Source organism: Podarcis bocagei (genome assembly GCF_964188305.1).
Source record: "Podarcis bocagei genome assembly, chromosome: 5".
NCBI classification, from domain to species: domain Eukaryota; kingdom Metazoa; phylum Chordata; class Lepidosauria; order Squamata; family Lacertidae; genus Podarcis; species Podarcis bocagei.
The window spans coordinates 24,536,284-24,559,329 of record NC_138129.1 but is presented as its reverse complement, the minus strand read 5'-3'; the positions used below and the strand labels follow the sequence as shown (position 1 = coordinate 24,559,329).

At 44.5% G+C, this 23,046-nt stretch overlaps 1 protein-coding gene across 1 annotated transcript; it reads left to right on the top strand.

Moving 5' to 3' along the window:
• The first annotated feature begins 467 nt into the window (after nucleotides 1–467).
• On the top strand, nucleotides 468–22,734 carry SDC4 (syndecan 4). Its single transcript, XM_081194907.1, has 5 exons — nucleotides 468–651; nucleotides 18,513–18,648; nucleotides 19,704–19,747; nucleotides 20,838–21,030; nucleotides 22,176–22,734. The coding sequence occupies exons 1-5, from the start codon at nucleotides 571–573 to the stop codon at nucleotides 22,328–22,330; spliced, it is 609 nt and encodes a 202-aa protein (XP_081051033.1). The 5' UTR covers nucleotides 468–570; the 3' UTR covers nucleotides 22,331–22,734.
• The last annotated feature ends 312 nt before the right edge of the window (nucleotides 22,735–23,046 follow it).

The following is a 23,046-nucleotide window of genomic DNA, read 5'->3' as shown; positions in this document are numbered from 1 at the left end:
GAGGCCTTTTATCCTTGGAGCGTCAGTATCCATAGGAGCCAACTCCTAGGGGCCAAGGGCCCTTTAGCCCCCCCAATAAAATAACTGAGGGGCCTTCCCCCCGTTCATGGGCACTACCATTCAAATGGTGTGTGTTGTGATCGATTATGAACGGTTTATCTCCCCCCCCCCAATATTTTATTCAAGTTGGCGCCCTTGTCCGTATCATTGGAACTGTGTATTTCTCACTTAAAATCAACAATGACGTATTGAAAACAAAACAAACATTAGCTCAACTTAACTTTCTGTTGCTTTGCTGTCAACCTAAAGCAAGTGAGTGCGAAAGCGCTAGGAGAAGCCCGAGTTCAAGCCGGGGGGAGTTCCCCTCGTCGTCACCGCCGCCGCCTCCTCCTCGCAAGCGGAGGCCGCAGCTTCGGCGACTCCTCCTCCGGAGGGCCGGGCCAGGCCGCGTATAAGAAAGCTGAGCGGCGGCGGGGCGGGGAAGGACGGGACACTTGGTTACCGCGCCGCCGCTGCAGCCACCGGACCAGCCTTTGCTCTTGCGCCTTCCTTCGCGAACCCCACGACGCCATGAAGCCCAGTCGCCCCGCCGGCCTGTGCGCCCCCGCTCTCCTGCTGCTCTTGCTGCTGGGCGCTGCCGCCGCCGAGTCGGTGAGTCGCTTCGGGGCGTCCCGGGAAGAAGGGGTGGCGGGCGCTGGGGAGTTGCCGGCATTGATTTGGTAGCGGGGGCGCGCGGTTGTAAGGAGGCAGGCAAGGCTTGGTATTTTCCGAAGCGGGGACGGTGGGGGGGGGGGAGTCGGTAGCGGGGAATAATTGGAATGTGTTGGTTCTGCCGCGCGCCCCCCTTCCGTCGCACACTCTAACTTGCGAACTTTTGCACGAGGGGCGAAGAGGGAGAGTCTGCAAACCGCCCCATTCCCTCTCCCTCCCCCTATTGCTTTGGGGACGGGACTTTGGAACGAGCGCTTACTTCTCCTTAACCTTTCCTGGTGGTACTGCTGCTGCGGGCGCGCGGGGGGGGACTTGCTTGCCTGTCCTCTGTAACGTTGGGGCGAAATTCTGCTGGCTCTTTTGGGGAACGTGGGATGGGGTTGTGTCCCCCCCTTGTTTTCCCACATGCACGCCCCTCTCCAAATCCCTGGAGCTATGGATGGGAGCTGGGAATGAGACTCCCCCCCCCCCCGTGAAGCTAGGAGCATGCACATTCCTTCTCCCTCTCCCAGTCCGTTTTCGCTTGTTGCTTTCCTCTTCCACCGCCACTTGACCCCCTCCCCTAGTTAACAGTGGAGCATCCCCCCACTTCAAACGCCTGGAGGCTGCTTAACACTTTCCCCCTCTTATTCCAGTGAGGCTGATAGGGGTGGGTGGGATAGGCGACCCTTACTCTATCCCCCGCTTTGCTCCCCTTGCGCCCGCTCGCCCGCTGGCTTTCGTCATCCTCTTGACTTGCCTTGCGGCTTCCTCGCCTCCCTCCCTCCCTTTCTCCTACCCTCTCATCTCAAGTCTCCAAATACCAGCACATTTTGGCAAATAACGTGCCCCGCTGCCTTATTTAGCACTTCCTCTCGCTCATAGCTGTGGAATGAGTAACCGCTGACCGAAAGCCTGGCTCTGTTGCAATTCCCTAACGTCATGCAGAACCCATTAAGTGAAATCCCCAGGGCTCTGGCATGGTACAAATCGGGAGTTTTCTTGTAGGTCTGGATTTGATAATTTCCCCCTCGGTTGTTCTCTGACAATAGGGGACCTTGGGTTGGGTTTTTTCCCCCTGTGTGTGTTTTTTTCCCTTTTGCTCCTCCTCTCCCGCCAACCAGAATACACCTTTACAGGTAGTTATTTCTCAGGTAAACACCCTTGCCTCTTGACCTTTGACCATGCCGAATACACACTCGCTAGAATATGTTTGCTAAGACTATGCAAAACCGTTGTGGGGTGGTGAGAACCTTGTTTCAGTTAACGTAATGGTGTTGTATAGGCTTGGCAGGAGACATTTTGCATCTGAAGGGGTGCAACTGATGTTGAGTAGCATTACTGCTTCTGACTGTGGAGGCAAAGCATAACCACCATGGCTAGTAGCCATTAATGGCCTTGCTCTTCATGAATTTGTCTAATCCAGGGGTCAGCAAACTTTTTCAGCATGGGGGCGGTCCACTGTCCCTCAGACCTTGTGGGAGGCTGGACTATATTTTTTGGGGGGAGGGGGGAAAGAACAAATTCCTATGCCCCACAAATAACCCAGAGATGCATTTTAAATAAAAGCACACATTCTACACGTGGGCCGGATCCGGCCCCTGGGCCTTAGTTTGCCTACCCATGGTCTAATCCTCTTTTAAGTCCGCAGTCACCATTGCCTCCTAGGGGAATGAGTTCCATAGTAACTCCTTTTTGATAGGGATAGATTTGTTTTAATCTTTCCCTCTGCGGTTTATTTAACATTTACCTGTGCTGTCTCCTTACCAATCCAAACCTTTCTTTTTTGCTTGGACCAAAAGCACAACTTGTGGAATTCCTTCCCCTTAGAGCAGGGTCTGGCACCTTCATGATGAAGCTTTTGTGTTATTATCACATGAGGCTTTTTCTGCAAATGGCAGGGGTGTTCCTTGACCTTCTTGTAGATCAGGTTCAGCATACATCATTTTGCTGTAGTTGGACATAGGCAACAGAAATAATTAAGTACGAGTTGCCTGGAAGTACTACAGCATGTGTTTGCTACTTTGCCCGATTGCTCTTAATGTGCTGCATTTCGTTTGTGGAAAACATAACTTTTTCATATATTGATGTGATATGAACTCATTTTGTTACTGCGATGTAGTAAATTGTTTTTTCGTTTTTCGTGGAGATTCCTTTCATGCACCAGTAAAGAAACCCTCCTGGGAAACTTCTTCCAGGGGTTCTGGATTTTTGGGTGTGTTCCCTCCCCCCTTCAGTAGGTCTGAGGGAATCTCAGGTAATTTTGAATCTAGGCTCTAGGATCTATCAGCAGCTTTTGTTCAGAGACTTGCCACTATCTTTAAACATTCCTTCAGCTCCCTTATCAGCCAGAGATGCTGTTGACATGGGGCTTGAGTGTTATCAAAATATCTGGCCATCTTCTGCTTTTTACTTGCAGTCTTGTTAACTACCTGGCCTGAAGTAGATGGTGGGTCCAAATACACAGGAATGTACTCCCCCACCTTTTTTTTTTGCAATGGCCCCATTTAGTGACAGGAAGATTATGTGGTGTTTTCAGTAGACTAATCCACGTATTCACTTGTGGCAGTTGTCTCCTTTTTTAATGTTGTATTTTACTACTTTGTTGATTGGCATATATAACACTTTAAAAAGTGGCCCAGTAAATTCATTACCCTCCAAGTATTGCAATAAAAAGGAAGGGTGTAAATCTAAACAAATATTTCCTGAAGCTGCTCATCCAATGCATACATGAATCTTTGTCATGGAGAATCAACCAGGTCCCCGGTGTTACAAGAGTAAAGAAGCCAGTGAAATTGGCTTTCCTCTGCAGTGTTAAAACAGTAGTAGAATTTCCAAAAACTTAAGTATCTGATTGGCTCCGCTTCACATTTTGTAAAGTAGTGCAGCATTATTAATGAACAAACTGGTTTGTCCCGTCCTGCTGCCATGAACCCCTCAGGCTTGTTCTTTCTATTCCTGCTCAGTTTTTTCTTCTGTCTCTCTCAATCAAATCAGCATTGTTAACCTGAATATGTAACTTTATTTTTTGTTTGTACCATATGATTTGGACAGGCTCGGGCAGAGTTCAGGTGTGCCCTCATTTGCCTGATGTGATATAACTACCTGTTCTGCAAAGGGAAAATAAGAATGGGCCTTGACAGCTATTCCAAATGTTCTTGCTTCATCGCAAAGGCAAATTAGATGCTAATACCACATTTCCCCATATAGGCAGTATATGGTCAAACGGCACACGCAGCTCTTGTGTGGCCAGTGGGAGCCATTTAGAATTTGGACAATCCCAGCTTTTCACTTCTTAGGAGTTTCTAGCCCTCATGGTTGCAGGGTTATCAAATAGCAGAAAATGCAAAGGAACTGGAAACATGGTAAGAAGTACAGTTCTGATTTCTGTTTTCCAGCATCTACCAACGCTAGGACTGTCTATTCCACACTTAAAAATAACAGCTGCTAGGCATGTACAGATGAAGTGCAGTTCACTTTGGTCACAAGTAATTAAAAGTGTAAATTGAGTAGCTCTTGAGCTCATCAGAGACTGCTAGTACAACCATGGTTGCAAGTTATCTGGACATGTTCTAGATGAGAGATGGGGAATATTGTTTTACTCCAGATCCCATTATCCATAATCATTGACTGCTGACTGAAGCAGATGGGTATTCAAGTCTAGCAGCATCTTGAAGGACTACAAAATTCCCCATCCCTGTTTTCGAGAGAACATCCTCACTAGTCTGTTTCTCTCCCCACTATGTTTAGGAGGAAAGAGGTTCAAAGCATTGTGAATTGGCAAATCAAGACCCTATTACTAAGGCCCATGCACTTAAAGCACATCCAACACACATTTAAAGCACATTCCTTCCCCCAAGACTCCTAAGAATTGTAGTTTCTCTGTCACAGAGATACAATTCTCACCACCCTGCACAAACTAGCATCCCCAGGAATATTTTTTTTGGGGGGTGTGTGTGCGTTGGATGTGCTTTAAATGCCACTGTTTGGATCTGCCCTAAGTAACAAAAGGGGGGTGGACTTGTTGACCAATGTATTTGGGGCTGCAGGCGGTAGATATATTACTTACTATTTGCGATGCAAGCTTTGCCCCACAGTGTGATAACACGGCTGATAAATAATAAATAATCTTTTTAAAAAAATGTTTATTAATGTCTTCTACAGTAACAAAAGACAAAAAAATGTGCAATTTGGGTATTATGGAGTACAGCATAATTACAAAAAATGCTAGGTCCACTATATGTCTAAAACCCCAAACCAGATCCCTATATTTTCAAATAATCATGTGATGAAGACAGGGTTGCTACAGACTGTCTGAACCTGCCATTAATAAACTTAAAAAATGGATACCATTCTTCCTTCCGCCCTTCGCTCCTCCATTACAATAACAATAAGGAAAGAAAAAAAAATTCAACTACAAACAATGAAAAATTGTCCTGGCGTTGTATTATAAGAAAGTTTCATTCAGTTACAGTATTCTAAAAGATACCATTTTTTATCAAACAAATTGAGTTCAGTCTCTCTTTGAATTGCTTGATGGAGATAAGTTAGAGGTTTCCGAAAGAGCTATATTCCTTTTATTGTTATGCCACATCTATTTCGGCACTGGCTCTCAAGATTTCCAATGGGATCCTGTTACTAGTCTCATGGCATCTAATAGCAGGTATACCAAAGTCATGTGATGCTGTAGGATTTCAGCCACTTTCTCACACTGTGTTGACTTACTGCTGCTGGGCTAGTGGTAGCCCCATCAGATATTCTTTCTAGGCCTCTTTCCACCGCCAGTGTCTCATGATTAACGTATGGCTCTGGGTGGGATGTGCAGTTGTGACAAACATCATAGAGTTCTAGAGAAATAGTTGCATGTGTTGGTACCAGCTTTGTTTCAAATTCTTGGGCACTACTTGACTGTAACATTTATGGCTTGCTGATTTCCTTTAACGCTGTAGTACTTTCAGACCTGATTCACGTTATGTGAAAGTAGTTCAGAGCGGTGGTCGTGATAGTCCATTGCAAAATGTTGTTTGGCTTAGTTTTGCATTGAATTGTCATATCCCCCTGCTTAAGAAAGGCTGAGTTGGGCAAACCTGCGCCTTATACTAGCCTAACAGTGAGAACACCCAGAGCTAGTTAGTTGCATTGTCAAGCCAAGAGGTCCCTCCACATATGTGTAATTTATCAGATTTTGGTACCAGAAAATAAGACACTTGCTATTCAGTTCTGCTGCCATCACTTAACAACCTGGGCTGCCATGATTGTCATCACTTTTTTCAGCCAAGATGTTCATGGTGGTTGAAAATACATCTCTGGTTCCATAAATCTTAATAGTGGTTGACATGGCAGCTGTGGGGCTTTGTGACTGATTAGAAAAACCCTTGTTCAGCTGGAGAGTGCTGTCTCTGCCCAGTATGTCAAACTGGGTTGGGAAAGATGCCAACATGTGGGAAAGTGTATGACACACGATTGTGGTTCATTGGTGCTGTTGGCAAGTTCCTACATGAGACTGAAGATGAGTTAATGGAAACTTACTGGGGAGAAGGGAGGGACAACCTCCAAGCATTGTGCTTACGTCACATAGGAATTTAGGGGGGAGTAGGGGAAAGAGAAGGCATTGCAACACGTTTGGGAACGGGCTGACCTCCCATCTGTGTGTGATACAGAGAAACAAAGAAGGCTACTTGTTATGCCAATAATAGGAATTGATTTAGGTGAGAGGGTCTTGTGGAGGACTGCTAAAGAGTCTTAAGTGCATGTCAAATGTACAAGAAGTTTTCCTCTTGTATCAGACACTATTGTAAACCAGAGAAGTTAAACTGTCCTGAGTGATCCTGACCTTCTGGCAGCTGTTATTGATGACATTTGGGCTGATTGCTTAGATGTGGAGTAATGCAAGCCCTGAGAAAAGAAGCTTGAAAATATTTGGATTCAGATGGGTTTGTTGTGACGAGGCTGATAAGCTCAGCTCCTCAGAACAGAGCAGGGACAGAGTTTGGAAAACAATTCCCTAAGAAGAGGCAACAGTTGTTCCTGTGTCTTTTAAAGGTGTAAGCAACAACTTGAATACATTGATACACAGCGGATAACTTAATTATAGGACATTTGGCCATGTTGAAATACCACATTTTTCATGTTGCAAGCCCTTTAAGTGTATTTTTGTTTTTACCAGACTCAAATCAGTTTAAATTAAAACAGAGGTGCATTCCTGTGACCAGTTCAGCAGAGCTTATTCTGTAGAGGCAGAATCTGTTCACCTTCATGCAAGTGACTTTTTCAGTTTGTCTCCGACCCTAGTGCTTCTTGCACTAGAATAAATGTTTTGGAGTAATACATCTTCTTTAATGTTGTTGTTTTTTTAAGGACTGGGGTCTGCTCTTCTGCTTGCAAGGTATTTCTGACTACGTGAGAAAAATAATAGGTGTCTGCAGTGCAGGAAGCATAGAGAAAAGACAACAACAGTTTCCCCCCCCCCCTTATTCCCCTTCTTATTTCTCTTTTGTTTTCCTATTCCTTTCTTCCCCAGCTACATTGACATGTGATGGTTAAGGATGGGGAGAAACAGAATAGCTGGTAGGGACTAACTTTATTATGGAAAACATAAAGGCTTCATTGGAAATAAAGTTAAACAAAAACACCACTACTGCATCTTGGTAATGAAAAATTTAGAGATTTGCAGCACAGTCCTTTGCATGTCTACACTGATAAGTCCCATTAAGCTGAATAGGGCTTACTCTTCACCTAAGTGTGTGTAGGAATGCAGTCTGTGAGTGCACGAAATAATTCGTATTAACTGAACTTGGCAGAACCTGTGTATAAGCTCTTGGAGGCTCACACATATTTACAGTGAGCAGGTGGCATTTAGGACGGCAAACATTTGACATGTATGTAGGACCGAAGGTGTGGACCTGTTGAATCCAGTAGAAGGAATTGTGTATTTGCTTGGCCTTATGCCATGGAGAGATCTGTGGACACAGAATTACATATATGCCAGTGTGTGCATTTTGTGGATGGCCTTTCTGAAGCTGTGAACTGCTAACTGTCAGCACCCCCACCCATTCATTAGTAGTGGTATCAGGTCTTGTGCTTGACTCAGATTTCTGAGAACTGCACGTTATTTGGAAAACTCCCTGATTCAGTAGCTACAACTGAGCATGTGAATGAGTGTTCTTTTCATATAAAAGTGACACTGAATCAGCTTCCATTGATGTGTTGCAGTTCTGGCAAGTGATCGCAGAAGCTGCATATGTAAAAGGGGGAGAACTGGCAACGACCAGAACTCTCTTGTCCAAAAATTCCAAGCTAAGGCGGATACTCTTCTCTCACTCCTTAAGCAGCACTCTGCAATCTGCTGGATTATGTTATGAATGCCTCTAATTTTGACTACACAGGTTTGGCTGCTCCTATGAACATAGGAAGGGTTCTGCTGGACTAAGTCAAAGGCCTATCTTGCCTAGCATCCTATTTTCCACAGTGGCCAATAGATGCCCCTGGGAGGACTCCAAGCAAAGACATGGGCTCAGTAGCAGACACCTCCTTATATTTACCAGCAACTGGTATTAAGAGACATGCTGCCTCTTAACAGCGAAGGGATGGTAACTCATATGGTAATGTCTTGAGTCATTGTGGAGAGCTTCTTCTGTTGGTTGGCCTCATCCACCCAGCCAATGGATTGGCAGAGTCAATAAGTTATAAAGATTCCCTTTCTGAACACTAAAACCCTAGAGATTTTACAGAATGTCAAAAGGGTTTACGTATTGAACTGCACATGCTTAGATTTTGGCTAAATAAAGAAAAGACTTAGCATCCAGCAAAACAGCACTAGGAGCGAATATGCGGCAAAAGTGGAGTTGCCATTGTTGCTCGGCAAATGATTTCATTTTATAAAAAAACCAAAACAAGGGCATCTAAAAAAGGAATTTTGACCACTCTTTTCCCTTGTTCTGTACTGTCCACTTTTGGTTAATCCTCACACTGTTTGGTATTCCTCAGACTTGATAGGGATTCATGTAGGTGGGCTTCATTTAATGGAAGAATTCCTTAGTTCCACTGACTTCTTTCTTTGTGCTGCCCATTTTCCTTCAGCTATGGCAAAGATTGGTTCAGTGCACTGCTTGGTGTGCTGTTATAATAGTGGAAAGTACCTGATGCTTTGGACTGTAAACATTACATATTTCCTGTGATCCTGGAAAGCATCATTGTCTGGAAAAGTCACGGTATTAATCAGATGTAGAAGAGGAAGGCTGTGCTAATCTCTAGGCCCTCTGATTAGATTAGATTATGTAAAGCAGAAACCCCTGCAAGAAACAGCTGTGCAAACAAACCTAGACAAACTGTTGCTACCTGTAAAAAAAATTTCCTGGGGACTTAAGTGTGGGGGTGCCAGATAAACGAACACGAACAATTAAACGCACCTTAGCAATGGAAAGCTAATAGGATCTTGGAAACCAGTTGAGGATGGTAGTTAAGACGGTAGAGCATGGAGCATCTTTGTGTAGGGGAGAACTCAAAAGGTCTCAAGGAGCTATGAATCAGCCATGGTTGCTAGTCAAGATGGCTGTATCCAGCTTCCAGGATAGGATAACATGTCCCTGGGTACCAGTTGCACAACAACCACGGGAGAGGTCTCTTGCCCTTGTGGACCTCTGGCTGGCAACTGTGGCAAATAGGATGATGCACTAAGCAGACCATCTAATTTTCCTAATCTTTTGTAATTTAGATGTGGTTCTTCTTCCACACACACAGACAATTTATTGCACTCGGGTCACCTAACAAACAACTTGGATCCGCTGAGAAAAGCGGAACATTTTCACCTCCCTTCCTGTGTTGTTTTCTTGGAATCTGCAACTTGCAAGCAGTCAGTCGTGAACACAAGTGTGCACACAAAGAGAGTTGTATTTGCACAAGCTGGGTAGGTGGGGTAAATCCTTACCCCATACTATTTCTCTTGTCCCAAACAGAGTGCTTGGAACGAGGTGCAGAGTGAGTGCAGGTGTGAAAACCGAAAAAGGTTATCTACATGGTCTTGACTCATGAAAGCAGTGCTGGATTAAACCCTGTGGAGGCCCCTAGGCAGTCAAAATCCCGGGACCTACCTCACATTGAACTAAGAAAGCTTGATTGTAGCTTACTTTCAACATCAAATCAACATTATTTTGATCCGTGGTCGCTGGGTCCCCATAGGCTGGTGCCTCCTCTTCCTACCTGGTAATCCAGCACTGCATGAAAGCCAGTGTCTCAAAATGCCATGTAACCTTTGTGCTGGTGTGGCTTTGGGGGCTTTCTGCACAGTAAGACCTTCTTAGGATACGTAAGACAGTTGAAATATGCACGACTGTAATTTCACCAGAGAGTCTGCTGACGGGAGGATTCCCTTCCTTCCTTGGAACTAGCGAGTCACAAGATTGAACCAAGTGATACTTCTGCTTTCCCGGCCTGGTTGGCCTTGTCAGATGTGACCTCACCCTTCACCTCAGCAAAGGCATTTTGAAGGAAGTTTGGTGAGTCGGGACAGACTGCTGATAGCAAGTTTCCTAAATGCTCTGAAAGTCTTAAGCAACACTTTTCTAAGGCATAGGCCTTAGAATTCAATAACCTGAGAAGCATAAAAGTTTACCTTGGCTGAGGGACCACATAAGCTGCCAAGCTGTTACGTGAGCCCAGCGCAGGTGGGGGAGAAATGATGGGGACGTGCCAATTTGGGGCTTTTTAAGGGTTGCCTTTGCAGCTATTGTCAATATGGCTCTGTCCAAACATCATATTCTGTTTACTTGAGTCACGTTAGGTAAATCTAGTGAGCTTAGTGCACTTGTAAAGCTGACCTATATGGGCTAATATGATTTGAAGTCCTGTAGGGCAATGCTGTTGGCTAAAGCTTGCACATGATTTGCAAGCAGAAGAAATTGGCCCAAGGGTTGTGAACTAAAATGGCTGTAACATCCCTTCAGAATGTAAATAGCTTCAACTTTCATCATGAAAGCAGCAGTCCTCCAAACATTGATTCAAGTCCATTTTCTTTTGCTGCTAAGACACTGAGTTGGCTCAGTTTTGCAGGAACAAGAAGGATGCATATGCTCTTCCCTAGTGTGCTTTGCTTCAGTTAGCTCCTGGTTTAGTCAAACCATAGTTCTACATCTGAATTGGCAAACTATGGTTTGGAAAAGGAAAATGCAGCTGTTGTGGGGGGGGGAGGTGGGCTAATTCAGATCAGGGCTGGGAAAGGGTTGAACTTTCTCCAAATTTCCCTGGTAGCAAGGACACAGAATCTTAATGGAAAAATGTCTCAAAGAGGAGCAGATTTTGAATGTAAATTTAAAAAGTACACCGGGATCTCTTAACTTTATGCAGAATAGGATTTTTTTTTAATCTCCCCCTAGCCATTTTAGGGAGACACGTAGAAATGACTGGGAAGACAACTATACTGTACAGGGAAAACTTCCTAAACTTGTTTGTTTTAGGGCACCCCTTTGATGTTGACTTGCTTGACCAACACTGTCCTGCTCTGCGGTGCCCTTCATGAATATTCTGTGCACCTGCCCATTCACAGGTGTGTGCACCTATTCACCTGGCCTTGCCATTGCCTCATATGTAAATTGGTGGTGCAGTCTAGAACATTCCCATGCAGCTGCACGTTGCAGTGTAAGATCAAGGTGGGGTAGCAATCTGTTTTGCAGGGAAGCTATTGTTGAACTTGCCTTTGAAGAGTCTTTGATAAGCTCTTGAGGAACCCGGAGCTGTTCCCCAGAACTTAGCTTGAAAGCCGTTCCTGTGAGACAAATCCCCTTCAGAGGTATAATTCAAGATGAATTCAATAAATTACCTGTTACGGAAATCCAGCTTAATAAAGGCAGAATAATTAGTGTAATACAGAGAAACATAATAGGTCTTGGTCTTCAGAGCTAAGATGAAACAAATGAACTTGGTGCTTGTATTGGTGACAATACCTGTAGCTTAGCTTATCCTCAAGTCCTGCAAGAGCATTGGTGACATGTAATTCAGTCCTTTGCATCTGTGTACTAGCTGTGAAACTTAACTCTTGCACCACCACCCACATGGTTCCCAGAGCAAACCCCTGCGGACTACAGAGGAGAGGCGAATCGGTGGAAATCTTGTTTCCGCTTTCTCCATCTTGTCAGCAGGAGTATTTGCTCCCAGGAATCTCTGGATCCAGGCCTGATTGGATATGCAGAATAGCCTGGGGAGTGCAACACTGGGGAAAGGGTGGTCAGATCAAAAACTTGATAGCCCTGATGATGAAGGCAGAGATGGAGAGGAAGTAATAATGGCCTGGGTGGGGGAAATACCGGTCAATCATTAATTGTGGGCAAGAGAAAAAAACCATCCCGTGAAGTGCTAGTTTCTGCGCAACTTTTTTACCCCATCTCTCCCTCCCTGCACACCGAGCAAATTAGATTCAGGCAGCACAAGCTACTTACTAGTACAGTACAACTCATAGAACAATTTGCACATTTAAGCGAACACTTAAAGGCATACTGTGAAAGGAAGGGCACACGTAGATCATCTTAACAGTGTCTGGGAGGGGCCAGGGGCGTTGTCTTAGATCCCAAAGGTACCACTCCTATCTGACTGAGAAGCCAAGAACAAGCATGCTTTATAATCAAGACTGGCAAGAGTCATAGAGCCACTACAGCCGACATTTCACAGACTTGGGAATACTCCTTCTAATCCATCTGTCCACACATACGTAGCCTGTCACTCGTGTGTGTATCTTCTGCACCCAATGAAGCTTTTAGCATCTTCGGCTAACCAAATAAAGCGGTGCCATAAACAAAACCTGACTGGCAATTCTGTCTCTGCTTCTTTTCCCACACTTTTGTAAAAGCTGCACCCTAAATGCGTTGCCTTGAAGTTGGGCAGATACAGGCATTCAGTGTGTGTGTCGGCCATATTGGGGGGGGGGGTGTTGGCTTCTGAGAAGACAGAATACCAGGAATTCACAGTATGGGAACGCAGCTCTCCCCCACCCCCAAACTGAGTTGCTTTCCATCTGCAAATGGTTAGCAGCAAACTACCACCTCCTTCCTTGAGTTTGTTAGTCCAGGTCCTTGTACTTGGTGCTGCCAGCCCAATAGGTCTGACGGTTTACCCCACCTGCTTATGTACACATTGCTGGGAAGTACTAGCTAAGGCAGGCTATGGAAGATTTAATTGCCTGCCCCGTTAAAAGCGGCGCATGGCAGGGCTCTGTCTCTTGAGATTTTGCAAATTGGAGTCTGCTGTCTTTCAGCAGAGCCTGGAGGAGAATCTGGATTCTGGGGCTTGGATCTATAGAAGTGAGTAGTTCTGAAAGCTGCTAGAGTTACAAGCAGGATTCCCCTAATAAGGCAGCTAATGGTCTTTGATGTGCTAGGAGCAGTTTTGGGTAGTTCAGTCGGAAAAGCAAGAAGTGGTGGTTGAGCTGAAATTGTGAAACAGAAACTCAGATATATAAGCTAGGTGCCCAGTAGCTCCTTAAACCAAGGTTGCAGTCACCAAAATGGAATGTCTAGTTGCCATTTTTGGGCAAGATGGCTCTAAAGTCTTATTTTCCAAGTGATGGGTTGACTGTGATTGATTCTCAGTTAAACATCTGGCTAGTTCAGATGACAACCCTGTGCTAGGCTAAGAGCGTTGAAAACTTAAAGAACAAAAGACGCTTCATCCAGGGATACTCCACATGTATATTGGCCTATTCCGACCTCTTTTTCTTAATGGGGACTGCTCAGGCTGCACAGGAAAAGCATTTTGGTTCCAGAAATTCATTCTGGTTGTGCAGATAAAATATAACTGATAGAATTCTACAGCATTGGAGGGCGGGGTTTAAGTGTGAAAACAGTCCAGATCCATTGATCCCCAGATGGTGGAGATGTCAGGCATCAACCTGGTGCCCAGGTATCTTCAATTGGTTGCAAATGGTTCAAAGCCAGGTGCAAAAGTCATGTAGCACCTGGCTAATTTTGAACACTGCTGTTAAAGTGAGAAAGGAACCAGGCATACACATTAAATATAGCTTTTACTAATGATCTCTGCACTAACAGTCATCCTTCAGAATATCTGGCTATGTCTTGGTGCATATGATTTCTGTGGCACTTAAAACACTTGACTGCCTTGCTGCAACAGCGCTTGTGGGTAGCAGAATCAAGGTGTGCATGTGTGCCTGCACACAGTCTGTGGTTGGCAGCTGCAGAGCAAATCTTTCAGCAATTTGTAGGCTAGAAAAGCTGCTTCTCCGCCCCTGTGCTCCTCCCAGCCATGTTTGTTAATCTCGCTTGGCACTCGATATGGGCAAATCTCCTTAATGCTCAGAAGATACGCTGCAACTGGATTAAATGTAGAAGTGACAGGCTTCTGTAGTTAAAGGATTCAGCCGGAGAGCATATTAATAGCAAAGCCTGTATACGTTGCCAGAAGCTCGTGGAGCTGTAGTGCCCCTCTGGTTGAAAAACAAACAGAACTGCCCGTCAGGCTGACCCTGTGCAGCTCTGTTCAAAAAGCAGAAAATAATGGAGGAACAGCAAAATCCAAAATCGGCACTCACACAGTTTGCTTTCATTTTCTAAAACCAAGCAGGGCTCTTAGGATTGGACAGAGCATAGTAAACAAGCCCTGGAGATTAGCCCCCAACCCCTTTCAGTGCTCCCAGATCATTATGATAGATTCACAATGTATTCATTCATTTATTCTGGAATATCAGGTCGGTAAGACCAGTAAGGTCTTTGGAAACCGAAAAGAACCCAATTTCACTTTATTAGAAAAGGAAGACACCTAGCTGCAAACTCCAAAACTGATACCTGAAACTCGGTGGAAGTCTAAAGGATCTCCAGACAGAGTTGCCATTTGAATTGGCCCAAAGCAAATGCGAAGGGGCCCTGCTCAGACGTAACAGACTTTGGAGTTCTTAAAGAAAACCCAATTGTAAGAATGGCAGCAAGGGCCAAGCCAGACTACATAATGCACCTTCATAGAATCAGTGCTGGATCTAGGGCAGTATGGGTGGTTGCCTCACACAGGGCACTGAGCTGAGGGGAGAACAGCAGCAGTAGCAACAACAACCACCTATATTTACACCAGTAGTTACTGAGAAGATCCATAAAAAGCAACTGTACCAACAGGAATTATTGTGAAAATAAGAAATATTTGGGAAAGGGTGCCAAATTTTGTCCTCACTCAGGGCACCATATTACCAAAGTAGAGTAGTACATATTGGAAGGTGGTTGGCCTTGCAGATTTAAGTCTTCCCAGAGCACAGAAATGTAGTTACCACCCTGTTCAACAGGACTGCCTGTCCAAGAAGCTGGTGGACTCTCCTTCCTTGGAGGTTTTTAAGCAGAGGTTGGATGGCCATCTGTCATGGATGCTTTACTTGAGAGTTCTGCATTGCAGGGAATTTGGACTGGGTGGTGTTCAGAATTCGTTCCAACTCTTTGATTCTATGGTCTGTTTAGCCTCAGTCTCCATTTACAACTTGCTCATATGAAGTAAGCTGTCCAATGTTCCTTAGGCCTAGCAACAAACCCTGTGGTTCATAGTGACCCATATTCCCAGCTGCATCGGGAGTAGCTTAGTATAAACCAAAGCAGAATAACTAAACCTTGGGTGTTCAGGAAACACATTTGAGAAGCTAACCTGGGGTTAAAGAGCTGTGCTTAAAAACAAGCAAGAAAGGAGGCTGCTCTTCAAGGTTTGACTTGTAGCTCCCTCAGGACTTGGCGCAAGCTTGTCCTTCCTGGGGGTTGTGGCTGTGGCCACTGGGGGAGAGATTCAAAATGGTGGATGGAGCAATCCTGTCTCCTGCTCTATCCTCAAGTTGTGCCCAAATATTCTGTTTTCTGGTGCTCTGTAGATATAGACTCTACTGCTAAAGAAGTTGTCTTTCAATACCTTTTTGGCCTCACTAAAGGTCTCTGTTAACTCTCAAAAACTCCTATGTATTAATAAAGAAGTTTTGTTCTTGGATTAGTCGCCCAATGCTGATGCTGAGTTCATGCGCTTGAGGAAAGCCGCCTTGATTCTGGTGCCCTCCTGGCATGCATTTTGAACCACAACTTCCATCTGGGGATCGAGCACCAGATTGGGAATGGCTGACATAGGACAATGGTATTTCATTCAATCGCATGGGCTCCTCCAGCAGCAAACACATCTGGGTCAAGTCTGTGTTTGTATCCGGCTCGGTCACTTTCTTGCAAACGAGTTTAAGTAATAGCTTATCAAAGCACACAAAAGATGGCGCATGTCTGACTGTAGTCTTGCTCATCCTCTGATCTGATAACACACCCACCCACCGCCCACTTCTGTTAGCCATTTTTCTAGTCTAGCCTGCTTAGTCTTTCAAGCCTTTTGTCAGCAACAGATGGGCACAAAGGAAAGTTATACCTGTGATTCATCACAATGAATGCAGCCTTAGTTGACATATGGGTGTGCCACAGCAGTTAAGAACTGCTTGCTTTGGACTGCCTTGCAATGAGGACAAAAGCTGGTCGCCGTATGCGGACCAACTCTTTCTCTCGGAAGTCTGTGGCCTCAAGGACCAAATTCTGCACACAAAATGCATCCCATCTTGCAGAGTTCAGTTTTCCATTTGGGTTGCATGCAGAGTGTCTAGATCCTGTAGCATGGCACGGTTGAGAGATCTGGAATCTCTTGGTTAGTCCTGATCAGAAGCAACCACAGGCTACTGCTGCCATTGACTGTCTCTATAACTGGCACTGAACTTGCATCAGACTAGAGCTGGCAAGAATATTTTGATGCAAAAGGACTTGCAAAAGGACTTTCTGACCTGTTTCCCTCAACATGCCATTCATTATTAGTGCTGTTGGGTCATCCATCCAGTGCTGCAGCCTCTTTGGCTATATGGGTTCTCAGTTTTTCCTTCGTAAAAGCTTTCTCCTCTGGTAATAGTAAGTTAATAATCAGTTGCTCTTCAGTCAGTGACTCCAGATACCTTGACACAGAGAAATTCTACCTCTATCCGGGCAGATGGAAATTTGTCCCTCAGGCGGAAACAAAAAATAGTTCAGTCCCCAAGCTGGCAAATGACCTAACGATTCTGGAATTGAGTTGTGTGTGTTTCTAAGCTTCCATACTGGTCTTTTGATACCCAAGGTGTACTGAGCTGCAAGGGAAGCTGTCTTACCTTGGAGTAACTCTGAAGGTTGCTACAGGTTCTTTGAACAGTGGAAGGTAAACAGGCTCTTATGAAACTGTGTAGCTTGACATCTGAACCTTGGCAAAGTCACTTTGGCTTTTATGTACCGTGCAACAGCTTATCTATTGCTGCTGTTGCTGTGCTAATTCCATATCTGTGGCTGCATTAGGCCCCAGCATTTAGTTCTTTTTTATTTTCAAAGGGCAGCTGCTGAGTTTGCTTTTTAAATTGTATGTTCTTGATGGAGCACTTAATTCAAGTGAGTTAGTATTTATTACGAAAAGAAAAAAGAAAAACCACCCTTTGATCCTCTTGTCAGCAGAATTTTCAGATGGGGGAAGCAAACAAATCTGTCAGTTCCAGCCTTTGTATAATTGTGTTAATTGAATTCGGAGGCCTTGGGGAAGCAAACAGTGCCGTTTCACATACGGCTGGCTCCAGGCACCAGCACTGTGGGGGAAGACAGGCCAGACATTCCCTCTGCCCACTGGCAGCATAGGGCAAGATGGTTGCAAGAACTTTAAATAGGGTTGCTACTGCCAGGTTGTCGTGGTGGCTTTAAAGCTGGCAGCCAGAGAAGTTGCATTCTTTCTTCACCCTTCCCTGCTGTAGCAAGCAGAGATTTTACTTTGATGCATAGGAAGTTTATCAGAGTAGAGTGGATGAAACTCCGCAAGTAGAGAAGAACAAGGCAGGAAATGAAATGGACCACATCTTCTTCTGGCACTAGTTCTGGTAATGACCTGGCAACCCTCTTAATTATCAGTGGGTTTGCAGTACACCCTGGCACTTGGGTGATCTATTGTTATGTGTCACCTTGCCAGCTCGAGTTAGGGCTCTGGTATGGTGACTAGTGTTGCTGCTTTTCAATGGTACATCTTGCAACTTGATGCAGAAATGCCCCTGTCCTGCAGGAGCCAGCTGTGCAGCCCGTAAACACCTGTGGCTTTTAAACATGTTCTTCTAAGTTGGTTGATCAAGCTACAATCCATCTTTGAATCAAGCTATCAAGACATCTTTGAATTCTGCCTATCTCTGGAACAACCAGTTTGGCATCTGGTCCATCAAGACTCTTCCTATAAATTATATATGAATACACACACACACACAGAGAGAGAGCAAAAATACAATTCTACAGTTTCATCCAATTTCTGCTTATGAATACAACGCTTTGTCTTACATTCCGTAAATAAACTACTTATTTCTAAATCCTACTAATACAGCATAAACACTCCAGTTATTTCTTAATTCCTCGCTCATTTATGCTAGTTCATAACACTTAAAATAGAATTCTTAGAATAATTAATTCTAACTCCCTTTTCTTTTATTTGTTTTCATACGATTTTCAGATTTTGTTAAATTATTGTGTCTAATTACCCAATCTGTTAACTTCTAGTATTCTCCCCCCCCCTCCCTGGACTACTAATATCAAACCTTCAGATGTCAAGGAGATAAAGAACTATGCAACTTTTAGAAGATATCTGAAGGCAGCCCTGTATTGGGAAATTTTTAATTCTTGGTATTTTACTATGTTTTTATATATGCTGTAAGCTGCCCAGAGTGGCTGGGGAAACCCAGCCAGATGTGCAGGGTATAAATAATAACATTATTATTATTATTATTATTATTATTATTATTATTATTATTATTAACATTCCTTTTAAATCTTGTTTTCCCTTCTTAGGTGAGAGAAACTGAGACTATGGACCCACAGCTATATGAATTTCCATCTGGAGATTTGCCAGATGATGAGGACTCAAGGCCTGACTTTGTAATTGATGAAGATGGCTATGACTACTCAGGTTCAGGAGATGAAGAAGGTATATATGCTTCACTCTAAACTGCCTCTAGCTCCAAGCCAAACAGCCTTTTGCATGTGTAGAATCTGTGCTCTTCTTGCCTAGGCTTGTAGTAAGCCGCAGGTTATGAATCTGAGATGAACGCAGGTTGTTTGCATTGTGCTCCTATTTACTTTGCTGAATATCATCTGGCTAAACTTGGGGTGAAAGCATTGTACTCCCTAATTTGAGGCTTTGCGAGTGCACAACCACCCTTAGCCAGGTGTGCGTGGATGGGAGATGCTCCACCTGCTTCGCCATTTATTGCAATCTGAATGCCTGCTTATACCTTCTAGTTCACATGCCTAACTCGAAAGGGAAACAAATGCTCTTCTGTCACACAACCACCGTTCCAACAGTGTGGGGATGCAGCCTGCGCTTGTCTGGAACAACTAGCTAAGAAATTCAAATATCCTCACTGACCTGCGGCAGCTGGTCACTGGCCAGGGAAATTTCCCACATTGTTGTGGTTCTGTTAGACAACCCCCATTAAGGCTGTATTTAGGAAGAAGCTTTCCTCCTCCTTTCTTCGGAAACGGCTCTTCTTTCTCCCTCCCCTCTCATTACTTCAGCCTTTTGATGGCACAACAGCCTCGCATTTTGTCCCCTTTGCTTTTCCCAAACTCCCAGCACAGCCTTGCTCCGACAACTTGTTGCACGCTGCGTTCTCAACGCGGAGGAAAAACAAGCTCTGAAACTAGCACGCAACAAGTTGGGGCAGATCTGGGACTTTACATGAGCCAGTTCTCCTCAAGGAATGGGTGTTTGAAAGAAGGGCAGCTCCTCTCTTGAAAACAAGTCAAACAGCACGCTGTGTGTGGACTTGCAGTGGCAGTCCTTGCAACCGGCTGCCTGAAGCAAAACCCACTAGGTCAGGTAAGTCGGGGGTTGGGTGGAGATGTGAAAGAAGAGAGCGCACGATGAGGCGATAAGCTGTCTGATGCAAGTTTGCCAAAGTCTTCTGAAGGAACGGCAGTATAAATCGCAGTTTCTTCGTTTTGGTGAGAATTAATACGTTTTTCCCCCTCATTATGCAGATGATACAGAGGATGCCTTACTTCCAGCCTCTGAAAGACCTATGGTAGGTATTTGCAAATACTTTCCACTTGGCGAAGAAGTCATTCAGTTGATGTGCCACCTAGGACTTGCTTTTACATGGCTTCTGAGAACAGGCCACCCAGCTGTGTTACTGAACCCCTGCAGGAACATTGAAAACTGGAAATGCAAAGCGACTGTGGCTTGTATTTGCTGCACTGCTGAGCGAACCTCCTGTCAGCGCAAGGATTTATGCCTGTCAAATGGGACTTTCCTCCCACTGTGTGCTCTCTAAATCTGTCCCGGGGTTTCCCCCACAACCCTTTGGAGCAGATTTGGGGTAGGTGTGGTGCACATGTGGTGGGAGAAGAAGGAAGGGGGGGGAGTCCCATTGAACAAGTAGCAATCCTTGTACTGAGGGGATGAGGGAATGGGTTACTGCTGGGTAGGTTTACTTATTGTGTAGATCTGCATGGCTTTGGCATAGGCAAATGGTGCATGTTAAAGACCCCTGGGCATTTTTTTTTAAGGTGTGCTACGCAAGGCAAATGGCGATCGGAAATGGCACATACCGAGGTAGCAAACAGTACAGTGTAGTAGCACTTTTTTATTTTCTTTTTTGGAAAATAAAAAGTACATAATTACAAATGCACAGAGTAGGATAAGAAAAAGGAAAAAGAAATAGTACCCATGCAGAAAACAAAGTAGAAAAAAACAAAAAGGAATTGTATACGTTACAAAAAACAAAAGTTACTGTAGTTTAACCAGACCTTAACCTAATACGGTATTTATAAAAATGAATTCCAAATCATCGTAAAATTTGTCAATTGACAAGTCTGTTTGTAGAGTGTAGTAACACTTGACAGTGCTATCTGTTTCCAGAATACCAGGGTGTCTCTGCTATATAAACAACATAAATCTGTTCTGGAGCAGCATCTACAGCTGTTGGCCAGTCCTGCCGTATTGTCTCTAGATGTGCTGACCCTTGGTTATTACTGCTCTCTTGGAACACTTAAGGGGAGACGCTGGCGCCCAGACGGGTTCAACCGTTCACCCTTCTTTCTTTTCTGTTCTGTGAAGCATTGCTCTCAGCTGTGTAGGTACAAAGGCATGACTCATCTTTTCACTTCATTCAGGAGCCCATGGACAACTTTATCCCTTATTCCAAAGGAGAGACAAAGGATAGCGAGCCTGCTGTGATAGAAATAGAAAACGATTCTGTTCTCAGGAAACCTGCGCCCTCTGAAGAAGGCGATGAGCCATCCAACAAGATCTCGATGGCCAGCACAGCCAATGGCAGCATCTTTGAGAGGACAGAAGTTCTGGCAGGTAACCATCTTCTTTTTTATGGAAGAATTAAGTTTGCCACTCCTTAAAATGGGAAGAAGCTTCATTTGCTGAAGAGAAGCTTTTTATCAGGAATACAAAGAACTAACAATACGGATGTGTATTGCACAAATAAGAGGAAAACGAAAATATACAGGAGCGGTGGGGAGAGGACGTATTTTTAACTGTTGTTTAAACAACATGGCCAATCTTCTATAAGCATGTGAAGGCCTGTAGATGGGCAGCCACAGTTCTGAGAAACTCGCGGTCGTCTACTCACATCGCTACTCAAAATAAGAAGCATTTCCGTTACTTAAACTTACATTCAGCCTAAACATTCAGCAGGTTTAAGCAGCCCCTCTCCCCAACTCCATATGAGTAGGTGCAAGAAGTTGTGTTTAGAGATTGGAGCCCCATGGAACATATTTGTGATCTCTAGTGAGATGATAAGTACAAAGATAGGGCCATGCTCCTTCCATGTACCTGGCTTCCTTCCATCTGTTGGAACATCTGCATAGCTTCTGAGAGCATCAACTGTGCCCTGAATTTTAGTAGGGCTGCTGCTCATGCATGCTTTATAAAACATGTTTGATGTTTTATCGTGTTTTTAATATTCTGTTGGGAGCCGCCCAGAGTGGCTGGGGAAACCCAGCCAGATGGGCGGGGTATAAATAATAAATTATTATTATTATTATTTATTATTATGATGCTGAACCTGTGCAGACATTCTGACCCGTGCATGGAGCTGACGTATGCAGCAGTTGTGATTCCAGTAGATGAGATCTCTCTTACACACACTTCCTGGAGCACTAGAATGACTTTCAAAGTCACGGCTGGCAATACCTTGACCCTCATAGCACAGGCTGTTGGAAGGATAGGTGGGAAGGGGGAAAACATTGTGCTCTACCTTGAGTTCTTTAGGGCAGCAGTTGGATGATTTAATTGTAGTAATAATAATAAAAAATACCTAGTATCAGTTGCAACTAAAGTTGGGTGCAAAACAGCTTCCAGTACTTACTGTGTAGCGGAAGCCTGAGACGGAAGCTGCATTGCATGACATGTGTTGGAAGCAGGTGCAAATCTCTTCTGTTTCCACAGTATTTACTATATGCTGCTATTTCCTTTCTCCCTCTCCCCCCTACTTCCAGCTCTTATTGCAGGTGGGGCAGTCGGGTTGCTGCTGTTTGCTGTCTTCCCAATCCTCCTCCTGATCTATCGCATGAAGAAAAAGGACGAGGGCAGTTACGACCTGGGCAAGAAGCCGATCTACAAGAAAGCACCCACAAACGAATTCTACGCCTAAGGCTTGCCAACGACACAAACCCATTTGGGAGTCAGAAACGGACTTTGTAAAAAAAAAAGAGCAGCATTTGGACCGCGGACAAGAAGCTCTGAGACAAATGCTCTCTTGGATCTAACCGTCAAAGTGATTTTTTTATATATATATAAAAACTTTGTGACCCTTCCCATCCCGCTAGCCAACAAGGACGCAAAGTAAAAAAAAGAAAAAGGCAGCGTCCTAGGGAGAAAAAACCCCTTGTGGGGTGTGCGAGTGTGCATGTGTCCTGAAATGCAAAGCAAATTTTGCCAAATGCTCTGTTTCGGTTGGGTGAAGGGGTTTCGTATGTGAAACTGTTCGCATTTGGTCGCAGTGCTCCAACTTGTCTGCAGAAAAGGTGTAAGTTCATTTCTACCTGTAAGAAGGTTGACAAGGCTTTTTCTTTTTTTGTAAAGAACTTATTTATGAAATCTCCTGCGCTACAGTGCACGTTAGCTTTGGGGGAGAGAGCAAATCTGCTCTCTGCAGACTTGAGTATCTCAGTACTATTTTGGATGCGGCTGTGTGAAGAGATGATTTCTTCCTTGGTGGAGAGAGGGCTGGGTAGCCTATAAAAGCAGAACAGTGTATGTGTGTGTGTGTGTGTGTGTGTGGCAGGGGGGATGTCTCCCACTTTTTAAATGGAGCTGAGTTGAAGAAATACCTTTTTTATTTTTAGAAGAGGGTTTCCTTAAATAAAA